Raw genomic sequence first — 19520 nt, 5'->3', positions numbered from 1 at the left:
AAAAAAAATATTAACAAAGCTCCAGGGCCAGATGGCATCCACTCAAGAGTCCTGAAGGAACTCACATGTGAAATTGCTGACATCCTAGCAAAAATATGTAACTTGTCCCTACAATCAGGCTCTGTACCAGAGGACTGGAAAGTAGCCAATGTTACTATGATTGTTAAAAAGGGATCTGGGAGGATCCAGGAAATTACAGGCTGTTTAGCTTAACTTCTGTGCCAGTTACATTGATGGAAAACATGCTTAAGGACAAAGTTGTTAAACATATAGAAGAAAAGGCCTTGCTGAAGGAGAACCAGCACGGCTTCTGCAAGGGCAAGTCTTGCCTCACTAACCTTTTGGAGTTCTTTGAGAGTGTCATGTGGATAAAGGTGATCCGGTCAACACAGAATACTTGGACTTCCAAAAAGCTTTTGACAAAGTTCCCCACCAAAGGTTCTTTAGTAAATTTAGCAGTCATAGGATAAGGGGACAGGTTCATGTGTGGACTGATAACTGGTTGAAGGTCAGGAAATAGAGGGTAGGAATAAATGGACAGTTTTCACAATGGAGGTAGGTAGGAAGTGGGGTCCCCCAGGGATCTGTACTGGGACCAGTACTCTTTAACTTGTTCATAAATGAACTAGAAGTTAGAGTAAGCAGTGAAGAGGCCAAATTTGCAGAGGACACTAAACTATTTAGGGTAGTGAAATCCACAACAGATTGGGAGGAGCTCCAAACAGATCTCTCCAAACTGGGGGAGTGGGCGACAAAATGGCAAATGTGGTTCAACATAAGCAAGTGTAAATGATGCATATTGGGGCAAAAAATCTGAACTTCACATATATGCTGACGAGATCTGAGCTGTCAGTGACTGACCAGGAGAGAGATCTTGGGGTCATAGTTGACAGTGTCAACTCTGTGAAAAGCGATCATGTGAAAAGCGATCATGCTAGGGATCATTAGGAAGGGGGTTGAAAATAAAGCTGCTAATATTATAATGCCCTTATACAAATCTATGTTGTGGCCACAGCTGGAGTACTGTGTAGTTTCCTCACTGTATCTTAAGAAGGATATTGCAGAACTGGAAAAGGTGCAGAAGAGGGCAACCAAGATGATCAGGGGCCTGGAGTACTCTCCTTATGTGGCTAGGCTATAGTATCTGGGGCTCTTTACTTTGGAAAGGAGGTGACTTAGCGGAGACATGATAGAGGTAACATGATAGAGTGGAGACATGATAGAGATAAATTCTATAAAATTATGCATGGAGTGGAGAGAGTGGACAGAGAGAAATTTTTCTCCCTCTCTCACAACACTAGTACCAGGGGTCATCCCATGAAAGTGAAGATTGGGAAATTTTGGACTGACAAGATGAAGTAATTTTTCACACAGCACATAATTAATCTATGGAATTTTTTGCCACAGAATGTGGTGATGGCCACTAGCTTGGAGCAGGGGCGTAGCCACTATTGTGCAAAAGGGTTCAAAGAACCCAGGCCGCCAATGGTAGGAGCTGCTGAAGAAGCGCCTGGGGGGCGTGGCTCGGGCTCCGGAAAAGCCCTGAATGGATGCCCCCACACCCCCTGCATCCACCCCTGCCCGGGCTACCGGGAGCCGGTGAGCACTTGACAATCTTTTTCAGGCAGCATTTGCTGCCTGAAAGCGTCTATTCCCCTTTCTCTCCCTCAGAGAAAGGCAGCAAACGCTGCCTGAAAGCATCTATTCTCCATTTCTCTCCCTCAGAGAGGGCGAGAAAGGGAGAATAGTATAGTATTTCAGGCAGCATTTGCTGCCTGAAATGAAAGGGAAGGGCTTGCTCGGGCTCTTCAGAGCTCGAGGCCATGGCCCCTTGTGTGTGACGTCTGCTGCCTGAAAAATATCGGCAAGTGCTTGCTGGGCAGGGTGCGGGGGCAGGGGTGGGGGGCAGGGGTGGGGGTGGGGGGGCACATGCTCATCAGCAGAGAGGCCGCTGGGTGGGGCTGGACCCAGGCTGCCGCTCGGCTGGCTCCGCACCTACTTGGATGAATTTAAAAGGGGCTTAGACAAACTAACAGAGGACAGGTTTATCAATTGCTACTAGTTTGGTGGCTGTGGGCCATCTCCAAACTCAAAAGCACGATGCCCTTCAATACCACTTGCATGGGAACAACAGCAGGAGAGAGGGCAAGCCCTTATCTCCTGCCTGTGGGCTCCCCAAAGGCATCTGGTGGGCCACTGTGTGAAACAGGATGCTGGATTAGATTGTCCTTGGGCCTAATCTAGCAGGACTGTTCTTACGTTCTTATCCATGGATTGGAGGAGCTGTAAGCAGTTAGATGATAAAGAAATAAAATTTGTAAATAGTTTATTCCCTTTCAACTCAAACAAGTAATTCAGAAGAGTGGTTCTCATGATCTACTGGTTTCTGTGGTTTCTATGGTGGGAGTAGTTTAAATTCCTTTGTATTTTACTGTAATATTTTACTTTGTTTTACATGTTTTAATTGTATGTTTTATTGTTTTACTTTGTGAGTCAACCAAAGAACAATTTGTTATGGGGAGGCCAACATGTAAAGTTGTTGTTTAAAGTTGTTTATCATACGTATTTGAAATAACTTATCTGAAATAACAGGCATTTATTATAGCACAGTTGCAGCACTTGAGCAGATGTGACTCTAAGGAAATTGCAACACAAGAAACGAAATGTAGTTGCAAGAATGCAAAGTGGAAATGCATGATTATTAGCAAAAGTGTCAGTTCCTCTTATTTTAAATTTTATAGAGTGACACTGTAAAACACAAAAATGGTGCCTAACATGATCATAGTGAGAGACATAACACTTTGCCACATCAGAGCTAACCTTCCCTTCTACATTAACTTTTCTTCCTCCGAAGAATATCATTTCCATTTACTCATGTAATCATATCTTGCATTTACAGAAGTATGTATACACATTTGAGTGTTCAAAGTGTTTCACCTGTATTGTTGTAATCCCTACAATAATCTTGTAAGGGAAATATTATCCACATATTGGGGGGGGGGGGCTGTTGCTGAGAGAGAATGGCTTGCCTAAGGTCACCTAGTGAGATCACCGCAGAAGTGAGATTGATTTAAATAAGGGACCTCTCGATTCACAGCTCTACACTATGCTAGTTCTCTCTAATGCACTAAAACCAAAATGCTCCTCTGAATTCTCTGCAACATCTTGATGACTAAACCAACTCCTGCCGTCTTCTACACTGCAATTGTATTGAGCCATACAACACATATTTGGATGCTGTCCATCCTCCTTGTGTCCTGCATCCTGTTTATTTTTGTCTCACTGTTAACAGCAAAATCAAGGGCCATCCTTGTAGTTTGCAACAGTATAGGTCAGAAACAGATTTCCCACTTCCTCTTCTGTCTGAGAGAACCACATTGCTGCAACCTGTATTCCTTAATGCAGTTTCTCAAATGGGTACCCAGATGTTGTTAAACTATAACTCCCATCATCCTTAGCCAGGGTGGCCTTTGGCCACTGTAACTGAAGATGATGGGAGTTGTAATTCAAGAACATCTGGGGACCCAAGTTTGAGAAACAACCTTAAAACAAATCAACATACAATAAAACACCACCTTACCCCTGATGATGACACTTGTTAACAATAATTTGAAGAAGAGATATCACAGAAGGAATTATAAGTGTGTGGCAGAAATGTGATATATGTGTTATGGTCCTTCAAGAAGTAGGGATGTGCAAAACAGCTTGACCTTGAGCAAGTTCGACATTGAACTGGTCTGGTTCGAGGTTGAGCCAAACCCCCTGGGCTGGCTCAGAGCTGGTTTGAGGATACAGTTAAATTTTAAAAACCCAACAACTTACCACTGGGTTCAGTGGCCGGGGTGGGTGGGGTACTGTCACATCCACGGGGGAGTCTCCAGTGGCTCCCCCTCCCCCTGCTTGCCTCTCCTGGTCTTCTAAGGTCCATTTTGGCTTATTTTGGCCCTTTCTGAGGTGGTAGTGGCCATTTTGGAGGCCACCATACATGCACCCTGGCCATTTGCATGGCTGGCATAATGACCCGGACTTGCAAATGGCCCATGCAAACATGCTGTGGACCAGCACGACCTTGGAAAGGGTGGAAACAGCCTGAAAATGGGCTGAAATTGTCTGGGGGAGACCGGCAGGGAGAGGGGGAACTGCTGAAACCCCCTGTGGCTGCCTGCAATCTCCCTGAGGGCTCAGAGGCAGTAAGTCTGTCATTTTTTTGAAGGGGAAAAAATGTCCCTAGCACCTCTGAACTGGGCTCGGATTTGAGCCAGGCCCTCATTCGGGGTGCCAAAACTGAACATGTCCAGTTCAGTTCTTAGCCCAGTTCAGACTTGAACTGAACCAGGAAATCTGGTTTTGTGCACATCCCTATCATGGAGATTGAAATACTGTTACCTAGGTTCCCTCTTGCTACTGTGTGGGCATACTTAGGGGTAGTCTGGTGTATTACCTGCAAGTGGTAGTATGCTTAGTTTCAGTAAAGAAAGGCTGTTTTAAGAATCCCTCTCTCTGGCTGATGCTGACCAAGGATATCAGAACATGCAGGGAACAGACTGAATGACTACTCCCTTGGAACACACGAAACAAAAGAATACTAGATGGTGGTAGAAGCTGGTCCATTTATTCCTTTGGTCACCAGTTACATTAAACAAACAAGCGATTGCCTACTGCCTATAACCAAAAATAGACCGTTTTAAGCCTCCAGCAGCCCTGTCCTTCAATGGAAATAGCGTTCAAGGTATTGCAAACACCAGTAACAAAACTCTTGCAGAAGTACTGGCAGACTTTTAAGAATTATTGTGAGCCCAGAAAAACTGTCTTTTGAAAGGAACAAGTTCTGGCAAATTAAATAAGATGAAGCAAGCATTTTTGGCACAGAGCACAGGGACATAGCACAACACCGTGAATTTGGGTCTGCAGAAGATTTTATACTGGGGGACAAAATTGTTTTGTTTGATATCGAATGAAACTGATATCAAACTAAAGAAAACCGTAGCACAAGCAGTTGATATCTGCAGAACAAGAGCCATAACATAGCAAGAGCCATAACAAGCTTCCAAGTTAGTGAAATGGCTGGAGAAGGAACAATCAATGTGAATAGAAAGCATTCTAGCACTGTTCAAATACAAAATAACTCGGGGTGTGCACAAATCTGCAATTCGATACGAGGTCAAATTGAACCACAGACCTCTGAATTGATTTGTTGAAAGCAGCCGACTTTGCTCGCTGCCTGCCTCGACGAATCAGCACACATTGCCCAAATCGATTTGGGTGATTCATGCACCATTTTGCTGGGAAAATGGGCCTCAAGATGACACTTTTTTCCTGGGGACAGTTGGTCTACAAATTTGGATCGGTGGGTAGATCAACCCTCCACTCTGGACTTGGTGCATCAGCCCACCTGGGAGGACAGGCCCTCTTGGGGTAGACTTGTCCTCCCAGGCGGGCTGATGTGCTAAGTCCAGAGCAGAGGGCTGATCTACCCACCAATCCCAACTGGTAGACCAACTGACCCCTGGGGAAAAAATGCCATTTTGAGGCCCATTTCCCCAGTAAAATGGGCCTCAATGGCATTCAAATTGCATGAATCAATTTGGGTCGAATTGGAGGTGATTCTCCTTAACCCCAAATTGGGTCCTCTGTTTTGAGGATGATTTGATTCAGGGTCAAATCTGCGAATCACCCGATTCTAGCTGAATCAATTTGATGGAGAATCGTTTTGCACACCCCTAAAAATAACCCTTCCACATAGCAAAAACAGACAGAATTTTCAGAGACAGAGCTTAAATTTCAGCCACAAGAAGTTAAGCCAGCAACAATGAACAGAGTTTGCATTAGATGTGGAAATGCACACAGGCCCAGATCCTGCTTTTTTGTCCAAGTATATAAATATTAATGATAACAATGATGATGATGATGATGATGATGAGGAGGAGGAGGAGGAGGAGGAGAAGTAGTAGTACGAGGGTGTTGGTGTTGGTGGTACAATATCTTCTGGACTGTGCATTGTCATTTGGATGGTTCATCACCCTTAGGAGGCAAGGACAAATTAACCCCTATGCTAAAAAGGCCCTCATATTTTCAGACCTTACTTTAGGCCCTCCATTGAATAAAATGGCTTCCACAATTCTTCTGAAGAGGCAGAGCATGCATTTCTTTACATGTTTCGATTTGGGGGTGGGGGGAGTGAACAGTAGCAGGATTACAGTAACATCAAAGCCACTCCGATAGCTCATTTATAGTATGGAGTTTCATATTGAAAAGGCAGTTGAAAAGATCAGATACACAGCATTCTGCAAATGAAATTCCTATTTAGATTTACTGGGAATAATCATACTAATTTCAAAATACTTGCAATCACTACCACCTATATGAGATCGACGGGCTATTAATTTCCCTTCTGACTTTTATACTTCCGCTCGGAAGCCTGCAGCAGTTTCCCTGGTGTTTCATTGGAGAATATCCTTTTTGCCTTCCGGACCAACCATGCGTGTGTGCGTGCATGTGTAATATATATTTGCCTGTGGAATGGCCAATATAGAAACAAAGAGATTTTTCTCGTTCTCAATTCTAGTTACTTCACACGCCTGTGTGATTCTCCTTTCCTTAATCACCCAAGCCTGAGCAGAGCGAGTGCAGTGCATTTGTGGACTCCTCTTACCCCACCATGTTAATTATCACTACTGTAAAAAGAAGGTCAAGGAGAGGAACTCTCCTAAATAGGGCGAAGTTGGCATGCAGGACTCCTAAAGTGAAGAAGACAGGGATGAACTTTGCTGGAACTTTGTTTAAAAAATGTCTTCAAAAAGCTTCTAGATTAAAGCTCCTATATCCTTTTTTTTTTTTTTTGAATTCTCATGGATTCTGAAAGTTGAAATTGTTGGAAGGAAGCCCAGATAATTTTTTTTTATCCCAGTCACTGAGAGGCTCAAAGGTTTTAAGTCCTGCCCCTATGGTGAATCGCAGACGATATGGGAACACAGAAGAACCTGACACATCGGTGTTCGGGCCATTGTTACAAAGAGGGAGCCAAATAAAATAGCTCTCTATGTAGGTCAATGACCTGCTCTTTATTGTCAGTAAAAAAAATTAAGGATGACCTCAAATCCATTACTTTAAAAAAAAATCAGGGGAGAGTACTCTTCTCTAATCAAAGAGAATATGTTTGTTACCAAAGCTTGACCTCCTCACTATCTAACTTTAGCACAAGTCTTTGCTATTGAAAAGCAATGGTCGAATCCTCAAAACACATCTAACGTCAGTTAATTTTTGATCCTTCAAGGTAGATGGCTTAGTTATTGTAGAGGCATCCAGTAGCGCTGCTGTAGTTAAGGGTCTGATGGCATTTCCATTATAAAGCCACAATATTCAAGGGCTGAGAGTTGGCTCGGCTCTTTCAACATTGCATCTGTGATATAGGATGTAGTTATAGGATGGCAGCTTGAACGTTGCTCCCACCCCTTCCCATTTGTATCATACATGATGTAAATCAACAAAGATGTCCTCACAGTTGGACAGCCAAAGAGTCAGGCTCAAAATCTTGCTCACATGGAATGAGGAATGATTTTTTCTTTTCTTTTAAAAGTCAAGAAGCCAGTGACAGATTTCTTCCAAAGTTCTCTAAGATGGCAGCTATAAGAGGGCAGCTACAAGGAAGAGCCTTCCTCTCAACTTGGAGGTGCTTTTGGAAGAGAAGGTAAAGAAATAAGTGTTGCCCATTTCTCTCTGTTCCAGTTCTTCTGCTGGAAATGATGTTTGCTGCCCTAATAAGTTCTGTTTCAAATACAAGATTTTAATGTGGCTGTGCTTGTTAAGACATGCTTTTTTTTAAACTCTAGTTGAGCCGAGTAATGATTACAGTTTGGTGCTCAAAGAGATCCAAGACCTGACACAATGGAGACATTCATATTTGCAGTTCTGTTTTTGTTTTGTCCCTAGTGGTATGGCCCTGCAGCATTCTATCTATCTATCTATCTATCTATCTATCTATCTATCTATTCTAAAATGCCTGTTTAACTATTGCATATGATTTGACTGAGTTCTGCTCACTTGAAGGTTTCAGCCAGAGTGGCTTTACATTTTAGGGATGAGTTTGATTTCTTATAACTTATTCCTAAAATGTAAAGTTATCCTGGTGGTGCACATTGTGTTTTAACATATGATTTAATATAACAAACGCTACAAATCATACAGGATTAATGGTGTTATGCATTATTAGGAAGGATTTGGCCTGATTTAACAATCAATCAATCAATCAATCAATCATAAACTCTATTTGTTAGCAGCCCCATAACAAATTGGTCTCTCGGCAGCTCACAACAAGATCTTTGCGTCACTTTTGACTCATTTTTGTTAACACGTTTTACCTGTTACTTTATTGCTGTGCAATATCCAACAAAAACCAGTGTAGCCTTGTGATAAGAGTGCTGGACTTTGATAGGTAAGATTCAGCTTCAGATCCTTGCTCAATGATTCCTACTGAGTGACCATCCCTGCCACCCTGATTTGTTTGAGGATGTGGAGGGGGTGGAATGTAAATATGATGTGTACAAGCAAACATAAGGTTAGCTCCATATCAAAGGTCCAATAATATATAGAATGCCTCACATTAGAGGCATTCCTTTGTATCTGTGAGCGAAACATGGAGAGAGAGAAACAAGGAGAGAGAAAAACAACTACAGATCATTTTTGTAAACATTTGAATTAAAAATAGTTGCATTCCAGAAGCAGGACAGAGTACCTTTTGCTATGAGCTGATTGAGCTTCCAAGAAGAATCCTGTCATTTTTGCTATAAACCATTTGCAGCCAATGAGTCACTGTAGAAAGTGCCTATTTGGGAAGTCACACAGGACAGGTAAGGTGGGGCTTTGGGGGATGCTGGTGGAAAAGACCCTTTTAAAATGCAGCTTTCCCCACAAATAGAATGAGCAGCTGAGATGCACAGATGCATCTGATCATATTCTCCAAAAGGAGAGAGTACAGATATCAGCTCACTTGATCCACAGCGGTGGAGGAGCTCCCACGACACTCGCATGAGCCCCACCAGGCAAACAAGGCTAGAGCAACACTGGGAGCTGGGTGACAGGACTGCAGGTGGGCTCTCCGCTGGAAAGGCTGCGAGGCCACGCAGGGCTGAGCAATGCTGGTTATTTGTGTTCGTATCAGTGTGGGTAGAAAAAAGGTGCGTAACTTCTGTCAGAATTTCTGCAAAGCCTGTGACTATCAATACCAAATATGTTTACTGGAATCCAAGGATGTAGTTTAGATGGCTAGTCAGCAGAACTGTCAGCAGAGCCACTTAGTCGTATGAGTTTTAAGCAGCGATTCATTGATTAAATCTGCAAATGAAAACTGCATATGGATTAAAACTATAATTCTAAAGGGAAATGCCCCCACCCCCACCCCTTTTAAAAGTGATGCATGAATGTGTCATGGGTAACAGGTGCCATGATGTTCTCTAGCGTGGGAGAGGAGGTGGAAGAAGATGGTGCCTGTCCATTTCTGCAAGGCGTTGTTTTCAAAGCAATTAAAACTGTTTTAAAAATCTACTGCCCAGTTAATCAGGAGGCTCCTTAACTGATCAAGTGATTTTAGTTGAGGAGCATGATTAATAGACTAAATGCTGCAGCCCTCCCTCACTATCTTGTTATACTTGCAGAGAAGCTGAGCCTACATTAAAATAAGGCCCAAATGCAAAGCAATACCAACTCTTTTGCATACATCTAACTCTAAGACCTACAGGAGCTGTTAGCATGGAATGACTAAAATTTTGCCTGGGTATATCCGTCCTTACCCCAAAGTGTTCTGGTTCGTGCAGAGGTGTAAAGGGGCTTGACCATCATGGCTCAGGAGGTTGGGATTGGCTTTGTGCTCCAGTAATAGTTCTGTGCAATCTGTGTGGCCCCTCTCACAGGCTTCATGCAGGGCGCTCCGTCCTCCTGGGGCTGCATTGGGGTCTGCCCGCCAGAAGAGCAGATGACGAAGACAGGCCGTGTGCCCATGGCTGGCTGAGATACAGAGCGGATTGGTCAAATCCCTCTTGTATTCTAGAGACCACAGGCCTGGAGGAGCAGGGATTAGGAGGTAGGGGAAAATAAGAAAAGCAACAAAAAGAAGAACAATAATTAAGTGTGTGGATCCTAGAGCTCCAGTCCTGCTATCAGCTTTCTGTTTTGGACTTCATCACTGGAATATCTTATGCAAACAGTTGCTGGCTAATGAGGAGTAAGAAGCACTGAAGCATTCATTACAGTTCTGGGTTTTTACAGAACCAACAGAAGTGACTTCTTCATGATTATCTATATCTTGCTCTTCCTTCAGGCAGCTTACATAGAGCTCCCAAGATTCTCCCATCCAGGCAGGTGCCAGGCCAGCTTCCCCAGTTCTACTGGGGTCACATGCCATCAGACTAGTCTCTGGCCACCAGGTGTGTTGTTTGCAGAAATGGCCTTGGTACAGTTCACCAGCAAGCTCCAATCTCTGTCTCTTGCCTGTGCCTTAATTTGTGCATGTGAGTCCCCTTTGTGAATGTGAATGTTAGCATCTGAGCTGTCAAAAGATAGCAAAGCCATGTCTAAAAAGAGTTTTGTGCCTGTGGGGGACAGGCAGACTTAGTCTTTTCAAGGACTGTGGAGAATGTGCCTGTCTGTACGTCTGGAATATGAATGCAAAGAGCAAAAAAGATGAAGATGCAAAGTTGAGCCCAGAGACCAGATGTCTTCTGGTTCACCCATTTGACAATGTGTGGAAAAGGCTGGAGAAAGTCTTAGCCAAGAGAAGTGACAGATGTAGCAGGTATCAATGCATCTTACTATTGAAAAGGATCACTGGCACCTCATATCCAACCATTCTGGATTATTTTAATACTTTCTTTAGTCCTACATGTGCTGCCAAGTGCCCTTGCTGAATATGACAGTGACACACTAAACTTTCACCTTCTGAAAACTTTTTGGGGTTTGAAAAGGCTTCTTGAAGATTATTAACCAGTATGAGCTAGGGTGGATATAGGAGCAAGCAACAATAAAATACAATAAAATAAAATCCCCTAGTGAATACACATCAGTGGTCTGGATTTCGAATGGTAGGAATGCCTGCTTGTAATGAAGGATAAATCATTGATTCCTGTAACCAGCTGTAAATTTAACATCTCTTGGGAGCCCATGCTGAGAAACATTTAAAACACTCAGTGCTAATTGCCCTCCTGCATCTAATGCAGATGTATAGCCTATTGGGGGTCATAGCATACATGGTCATCTGCAGGAAAGCTTGCATTAAGGAGGCCTATACTCAGTTTAAAGGGACAAAACTGGAAGAGCCAAATGTTCTCAGATGGACATTTTCCATTCCACATCGAAGAGGTTGGCAGGGGAAGGGGGCTGAAACCAGGCGCTTGTTTTGCTGCCAGCTGGCAACAAAAACACAATGGTGGCTGTCAGCAATTTTTGTCCTGGTGGCCATTGGCAATGGATGCCATTTTTTTTTTTTGGCCATAATTCCCCTCTGAGCAATATTATGTCATCATGTAGCATAGTTCTGAGGAATTCTGGGGGGAAATGGTGGTCCTCCCTTTGGAATGATATTACATGATGATATAGCATCACTTAATACGACTGTGGAGGAAAATGGCAGTTATCACTAAAAGTGTTTTTTGCAACTCCTCAATTTTGGGCCTCCCCCCTGTTGGAAGTGAAGGACTTTGCGCTGTCTCTTGTCTCAATGACATAGGAGGACAGACTAGTGAGTCAGAGGCCTAGAGGGTCAAGACACTGGTCATTCCTTCTCTACTGCTCTGACACTATCCCTTTGGTATGAAGATTACTAATCTCAGGGACACTTCCTTCCCTGAGCCTGCCTTGTCATTTCCTCTCTCCCTTCTCTTCTGTCTACCTTGCAACATGCAAGCTCCTCTCCCCTGCACCGTGTGTGCAGAGATGCAGAATCCATCTGCATCCAGCTAGATGGATAGATTAGAGATCCTATCTCCTCACTTTCCTATCTAGAATGGAGTTCTCTAATAAATACCACTTATATTGATTTGAAACTATGAACTGGCTCCAAGTTACTTTACTCTCAGCATACACATATGCCTACCTAAATTCCGCTGTGTTGTGCCTCTGTGCACACTGCTATAATGAAAAAGGGTTTCTCTTACCAGAGAGAATTCCCAACAGGTTATGGGAGCCCAGTATTTTGAGCTGCGTGTACTGCAACTAAAGTCTGTTCCAGGAGATCCAGTGAGATCAAGCCGTGGACACTTTGAATTGCTAATCTGTAGCAGCTGCCCTTTTATGGAGCTCAGTGAGGATGGCTACTTACCTAGAGGGAAAGCTCAGGCTGACTATCCTGAACCCAGACAATTACTTGGAATGGAAAACTCGACTGAGGTTTGCATTGCGAGCTGAAGGACTACAGAAAGTCACTGAAGAAGATCCCCCCACAGATGGAACCACAGCTGCTGAGAAAACTGCTAAAGAGGCGTGGCAACTCAAAGATGCAAAAGCTCAAGCTTTGATTGCAGCTTCTGTGAGTAAAAATTATCTTTCTACCATATGTGATCTTGAAACCTCAAAGGAAATGCTAAGCAAGCTAGATTCCTTGCATATGAAAAAGGGGTGGGCATACACCTTTAATTTGAGAAAGAAAATGCAGAATCTCCAGTATAAAGACAGAGGCTGTTTTGCCACGCATGTGGGACTGCTATGGGACTTTTTTGCTGAATTTAATGCTGCAAGAGAGGAATTTACAGAGAGTCAGAAATTGGAAGCTCTGTTCCTAAGCATGCCTGCCCCCCGCCCATATAATCAGCCAATTGGAAACCCACACCACTCTAACCTTTGAGAGAGCTGTGGAAACTATCTCTGCTGAAGCAAGCAGAAGACAAGTTTTGAATTCTCCATATGAAGGTGAATTGGCAAATAATTTTGCTCTTAAGGCAACAATTGGCTATTCCAGAGAAAACCCAAGGTGGGGAGGGAATGCTGCAAGAGGAAACTGCATGCCCCCCCCCCACATTTACATACAAAGAGGTCTGGCTCCATTGGCAAAGGAACTCAGTCCAGAGAGAGAGGTCACATGACCGCCAGCAGGGAGACTGCTCCTGGAATGAGGCCAACTGGGACTAATGTTTTTAATCTGTTTTAGCTCTTTACTGTTTAAGTGGTTTGTTTTAATTGTAAACCACCCTGAGCCATTTTGGAAGGGCTACACATCAAATAAATACTACTAATAATAAATAATAAAGCCTTTAGATGTTTTCTGTGTAACCAATTTGGCCAGAAGGTGGTGAACTGTCTCAAGAATCAGACAAAGAAAGCTGACTTTACAGAAAGAGATTCAAATGAGAATTTCAGTGTTTGCCTGATGCAAGGCAATGAAAAATTTATTCTGGACACAGGTTCCATGGTCCATATTTCTAACCACTTAAATTTCTGTACTGAACTGATATTCCTGAAGAGATTGTTCATTTGGGCAATAATACTACAATTAAAGCAAAGAAGAAAGGCGAAGGAATTTTGTATTGCAAGTTATTAGATGGGTCAATTAATGCATTTTTGTGTGAAGGATGTTTTGTAGATCCCTGACTTCTCAAGCTCCTTGCTTTCAGTATCCAAGCTAGAGAAACAAGGCTGTGAACTGTATATTAGAAATGGACAATGTGTTGTTACCCAGAATGGAGAAGTTTGCCTTGTAGGCTCTGAATGCAAAGGCCTGTACAGCGTGCAGGAGCAACCTGTGTCAAAGACAGACAGAGAAAGACCAGCCTGGTCCAAACCTGAAGCATACCAGGCCAATGAAGTGAACCTTGCTCAGTCATGCTCGCATGAAAACTGCTTGCAACTGTGGCATAGATGCCTAGGGCACAGGAGCTATGAGTCAATCCAGAACACGAAGGAAAGGGGATTAGCTGATGGCATTGATTTTGTACCATGTGACATTGTGACTAACTGTGTTTGTTGTCTTGAGTCCAAAGCAGTTAATAAGCCATTTCCTAAGCAGAGTTAAAGGAAGACCAGAAGACCCCTGGAGCTGATCCACAGCGATATATCTGGACCACTACCAGCAACCATAGGTAATTTCAAATATTTTCTCACATTCATCGTTGATTACACACGATACACAGTTGTCTTTCTACTAAAGGAGAAATCACAGATGCATGAGAAACTCCAGGACTACGTGGCCATGGCAAGCAACAAATTTGAGCAGAAGCCAAAGATCCTGCACACAGACAATGGAGGAGAGTATATGTCCAGCGCCACACAGCAGTTCCTGAGAGAACATGGAATCGTGCATCAAACCACAGTAGTTTACAATCTGTCACAAAATGGAGTCTCAGAAAGGAAAAATAGAAGCCTCCTGGATATGGTAAGATGCATGCTTGTTGACGCACACTGCTCACAGAAACTCTGGGGAGAAGGCATCATGACTGCTACATACATACAAAACAGAATGCACACAAATCCTGTAGGAACAACGCCATATGAACTTTGGCATGGTCATAAGCCGTCCATGATGCATTTGCGTGTCTTTGGAAGCACAGCTTACTCATACATCCCAAAGGAAAAAAGGACTATGTTAGGGGCTAGGGCCACAAAAGGGATTTTTGTAGGCTACTCAGCGCAATCCAAAGGCTACAGAATTCTGGACCCTGACACCAACAAGATAACCATAAGCAGATCGGTGTATTTTGATGAGAATGAAAGAGCTACGTCTTCAGAGGGGGCCTACACTGAAGCAAGCAACCAGACCAAACACCCTGACGACTGGATTATGCTTCCTGATCTCAGAGGAATTGAGGAGGAGGAGACAGCAGATCCAGATCCAACCACGCTTGATACAGAGACCCCCAGCAATCCACCAGATGCACCTGAGATAATGGAAGGGACCACAGAGGGTGAGGTGAGGCGATCAATGCACTCAAACAGAGGTGTTCCAGCTCCAACTGTCCTACCTCGCAAGAATGGTGGAACAACCAGAACCCTAATCATGGGAGGAAATATCCCAGCTACCACAACCAGAAGCCCAGAAGTGGAAACAAGCTGCAACTGAAGAGCTTGAGGCTCTATAGAAAAACAAAACCTGGACTCTTACTAAGTTACCTCAAGGAAGGAAATTTATAGGCTGAAAATGGGTTTTCAAACTCAAACATGATGCTGATGGTGAGATTCAGCGCTACAAAGCCAGATTAGTAGCAAAAGGATATTCACAGAGATATGGAGAAGATTATGATGAAACATTTGCACCAGTGGTCAAACACACCACAGTAAGGACTCTGTTAAGTATTGCTGCTAGCAAAGGAATGCATGTTGAACACCTAGACATGAAAACTGCATTCTTGCATGGCGAACTAGAAGAAGACATTTACATGCAACAACCACTGGGTTTCTTAGAGAATGGTAAAGAAGACCTTGTATGCAAACTGCAAAAGAGCATTTATGGTTTAAAACAGGCTGCCAGAGCATGGAACACAAAGCTAAATGATATGCTGCTTCAAGCAAACTTCAAAAGAAGTGAAGCTGATCCCTGCCTGTACACGAAATGCAGAGATGGCAAATGGACTTACATTTTGGCACATGTTGATGATTTGATTCTTGCCTATGAGAATCCAGATGACAGCAAGGAAATAATGCATCATCTGAACAGAGATGTGGAAGTCAAGCGACTTGGCAACATTGCACACTACTTGGGCATTCAAATACAAAGAGAGAAAGATGGAAGTTTCCTCATCAACCAAGAACAGAAAATTAAAGACCTGATAAATCTGCTTAGACTGGAAGATGCGAATCCTACACCAACTCCAATGGAGGGTGAACTACATAAAGCAAGAAGATCAAACTGAGCCACTATCTGACAACCATAGATATCGTGAAGCATTGGATAAGCTTCTATACATTAGTACACTCACTAGGCCAGATATTAGTACAGCAGTTGGCTTACTTTGCAGAAAGACTGCATCACCAACAGTCAAGGACTGGAAGGCAATTAAGAGACTTGTTAAGTACCTAAAGGGTACTGCACACTTTAAGCTCAAGCTACCAGCTAACACTGAACAAAAACTAGAAGCATACGTAGATGCAGACTGGGATGGAGACCTAACAGAAAGGAAATCCACCAGCAGTCACATAATTTTCTATGGAGATGGAGCCATAAGCTGGTCAAGCACCAAGCAAGACATAACAGCATCATCAACCACTGAAGCAGAATATGTATCAGCGGCACAGGGCTGTCATGAGATACAATGGCTGTGTCAACTACTGAAAGATCTAGGTATAGATCTACCACAGCCCATTCGATTGTATGAAGACAACCAAAGCTGCATTCAACTCTCCAAACAAGAAGATGTAAAGAGGCGTGACAAGCATATTGATGTGAAGTACCATGTAGTGAGAAATATGCAAAAGGATGGACTAATCAAGCTGATCTACTGCCCAGCAAATGAAATGCTTGCAGATATACTCACTAAGCCACTACCAAGACCCTGCTTTGAAAAACTGAGAGAGAAAATGAATCTTGTGAACTGAGTCACGAGACATCGAGAGGGGGTGTTGGAAGTGAAGGACTTTGCGCTGTCTCTTGTCTCAATGACATAGGAGGACAGACTAGTGAGTCAGAGGCCTAGAGGGTCAAGACACTGGTCCTCCCTTCTCTACTGCTCTGACTCTATCCCTTTGGAATGTAGATTACTAATCTCAGGGACACTTCCTTCCCTGAGCCTGCCTTGTCACTTCCTTTCTCCCTTCTTCCTCTTCCCTTCCTTCTACCTTGCAACATGCAAGCTCCTCTCTCCCTGCACCATGTATGCAGAGATACAGAATGCATCTGCATCCAGCTAAATAGATAGATTAGAGATCCTAACTCCTCACTTTCCTATCTAGAATGGAGTTCTCTAATAAATACCACTTATATTGATTTGAAACTATGAACTGGCTCCAAGTTACTTTACTCTCAGCATACACGCATGCCTAAGCAAATTCCGCCGTGTTGTGCCTCTGTGCACTCTGCTATAATGAAAAAAGGTTTCTCTTACCAGAGAGAATTCCCAACACCCCCCACCCATGCAAAATAGCCAAAATGCCCTTCCATTTGGACAACTTGCAAATGAGGCAGCAATCGGGGGGTGGGTGGGTGTTCAACTCAACCCAAAATATTAATCCTAACAACACTACTGGCAACCAAAATAGAACCCCTTTCCTATTGTGCGAGGCATATTTTGTACATCTGTTTACTTTTTTTTTGCAGTCATTTCCTCCTTTGTTTCTGCATTGGCAGTCATTTTTCTCAGCTTCTCAGTTTTAAGGTTGACCCGTCCACTAGGCAGACTTAAGCAGTTGCCTAGGACACTAATTTGTGTGGGGTGCCGCAGCTCCCTGGGAGAAAGTCAAGTGAGCATGGCCTGCCTCTAGCTGGTCTCTGGCTTGCTTTCCTCCTCCTCCCCACTCAGCATGCTCTGTCCCCACCTCCTCTCAGCCTGCTCTGCTCTGTTACTTCTGCAGCTGCTCAGGTAGGAGCCTCCATCCTGGTTTTCCAAGTGCCTGATGCCAAACAGGAAGTGTGAAAGTTGGCTTGGCTGACATCAGGCCTGTTTGTTCATGCAGGGAAGCTCCTTGCAGCATCCTTAAAAGCTGTCTCTCAGGGAAACTGAGAGGTTGGTAGGCCCTGAGGAGCACAAGGCCTGTGCTGCTGAGTGGGGGGGGGGGAGGGAGCATGAATAGAGGAAAAGTGGGTGTCAAGTGGGCTCCAAGTTCCTCAACTCTTTCCCATTTCCCACTGTATCCCCAAACCAACATGGGCTAGTCATTCAATGGTCATCTGCATGGGCTGGTTATTGGGCCTGGGAATGAGCAGCCTGCACAGCTCAAGTTAAAGCTAGGACTCTGCATTTCTGGGCAGGGGGTGGGGGGGCACCAAAGTCAAACTTTGCCTAGGGCACCAACAACCCTAGGGCTGACCCTGCTCAGTTTCATTCCTTCTCAAGTGATCCAAGCTGAGGCTCCAAGCTCCTCAACTCTTTCCCACTGTATCCCCAAACCCATGTGGGCTAGTTATTCACTGGTCATCTGTGTGGACTGGTTATAGGATCTGGGGAATAGAGGGGAGGGGTGGAAAGTAAGATGGGAAGAGAGTGGGGGGGAGGGGGGCAGAGAATAAGAAAGAAGGGCAACATTGGCGGGGTGGTGGTTCCCAAAGGGAGACTGGGGAACTGAAGGACCCTGACGGGGCAGGCGAGGAGGAGGTGGCACAGGGAAGGAAAGTAGTGCTGCTGATGCACTGGAGGGTGGAGAGGTCTCTGGGGTGAGGGGGCTGTGGCAGGGGGCAAGGAGAGCAACTAGCACACAGATGCTTTGTGCTGGTCAAGCAAATTCTCATTTTCCAAAATCAAATGTGATTGGCCTTGTTCAGGCTGGTGTGGCAGGAAAAAATAATGTATAATGTAATGTATAAAATATGTTTTAATGTTTGATTACAATTTCTCCTGTTTTGTTTTTATTTGGTTTTTAAAATTACTTTTACCTCAAGGATAACTGGTAATTTATTTTGGATTTGTTTTGTGATTACCAATTATTTTAAGCAAACAGATTCTGAACTGAAACTGAACTAAGAAACCAGGGATCACAAAATTTCAGAGATCACAAAAGTAGGGGTGTGCATTTTGGAATTTTCTTGTTTTGATTTGTATCCGAATTGAAACATCCCCGTTTTGTTTTGTACCCAAATTTTCTGAATCCGAATCAGCCCTGTTTTGTTTTGTAGCCAAATTTTCCGAATCCAAATCTGAATCAATTTGGATTTTTAAAAAGGGTCCCAGGGCAAAAAGAGTGGGTGGTGGTGGTAGTGTCCAATGGGTGGAAACTACCACCCAAATTTCAAAGTAATTAGGCAAAGGGCTGATTTTTTTGGTGATTTTTTTTAAAGTTTACACATCTTTAAGAATTTTCCCATAGGGAATAATGGGGATTCCAGCAAATGTATCGCTTCAAATCAAGGGGAAAGGGATGACCCAGAGCAGAGTGTGGTGGGTGGTAGTGCCCAATGGGGGCAAGGAAACTTCCAGAATTATTTCAAAGGAATTGGGCAAAGGGCTGATCTTTTGTGATTTGTTGAAGTTTACGTGTCTTTTAAGATTTCTCCCATAGGGGATAATGGTGGTTTCAGCAGCCCCATAATTCCACTTGGGGAATTCCACTGGGGTTGCCCAGAGCGAGGGGTTGTGTAGTGCACATAGGGTGCCAACCACCCCCACACCCACAAGCATGTGGGGTACTGGGTTTTGTTGTTTCTGAGGTGTTCATTGTAGATTCTCTGGTAGCATATGAGATTTTCAGTGAAAAACAAGAATCCACTCTCATATGCTACCAGAGAATCTACACTCAGAACACCACAGAAACAGCAGAACCCAGCACCCCATGGGTTAGCAACCCTTCCCCTGGCCAATGTGGGGTCAGTAAAGAGTGGGAAGAAGCAAAAGAGCCAATGGGGAACAAGGAGGGAATTGTCAGCAGGTCAGCCCATGATTTAGGTCACTGATCAGAAG

The 19520-nt window shown here is 43.8% G+C and overlaps 1 protein-coding gene across 8 annotated transcripts in view; it reads right to left on the bottom strand.

Annotated features, from left to right (window-relative positions):
- The window catches only part of ASB18 (ankyrin repeat and SOCS box containing 18), a 66489-nt gene that overhangs the window by 30676 nt on the left and 16293 nt on the right, over positions 1-19520 (bottom strand). For all 8 annotated transcript variants that reach the window (XM_053283157.1, XM_053283155.1, XM_053283156.1 and 5 more), the window contains one exon: positions 9786-10053. In XM_053283157.1, coding sequence (XP_053139132.1) covers positions 9786-10053 — 268 coding nt within the window. The remainder of the gene's footprint in view (positions 1-9785; positions 10054-19520) is intronic.

The sequence above is a fragment of the Hemicordylus capensis genome, chromosome 1 (assembly GCF_027244095.1).
Source record: "Hemicordylus capensis ecotype Gifberg chromosome 1, rHemCap1.1.pri, whole genome shotgun sequence".
NCBI lineage: Eukaryota > Metazoa > Chordata > Lepidosauria > Squamata > Cordylidae > Hemicordylus > Hemicordylus capensis.
This window is presented reverse-complemented; position numbering and strand designations above follow the sequence as displayed.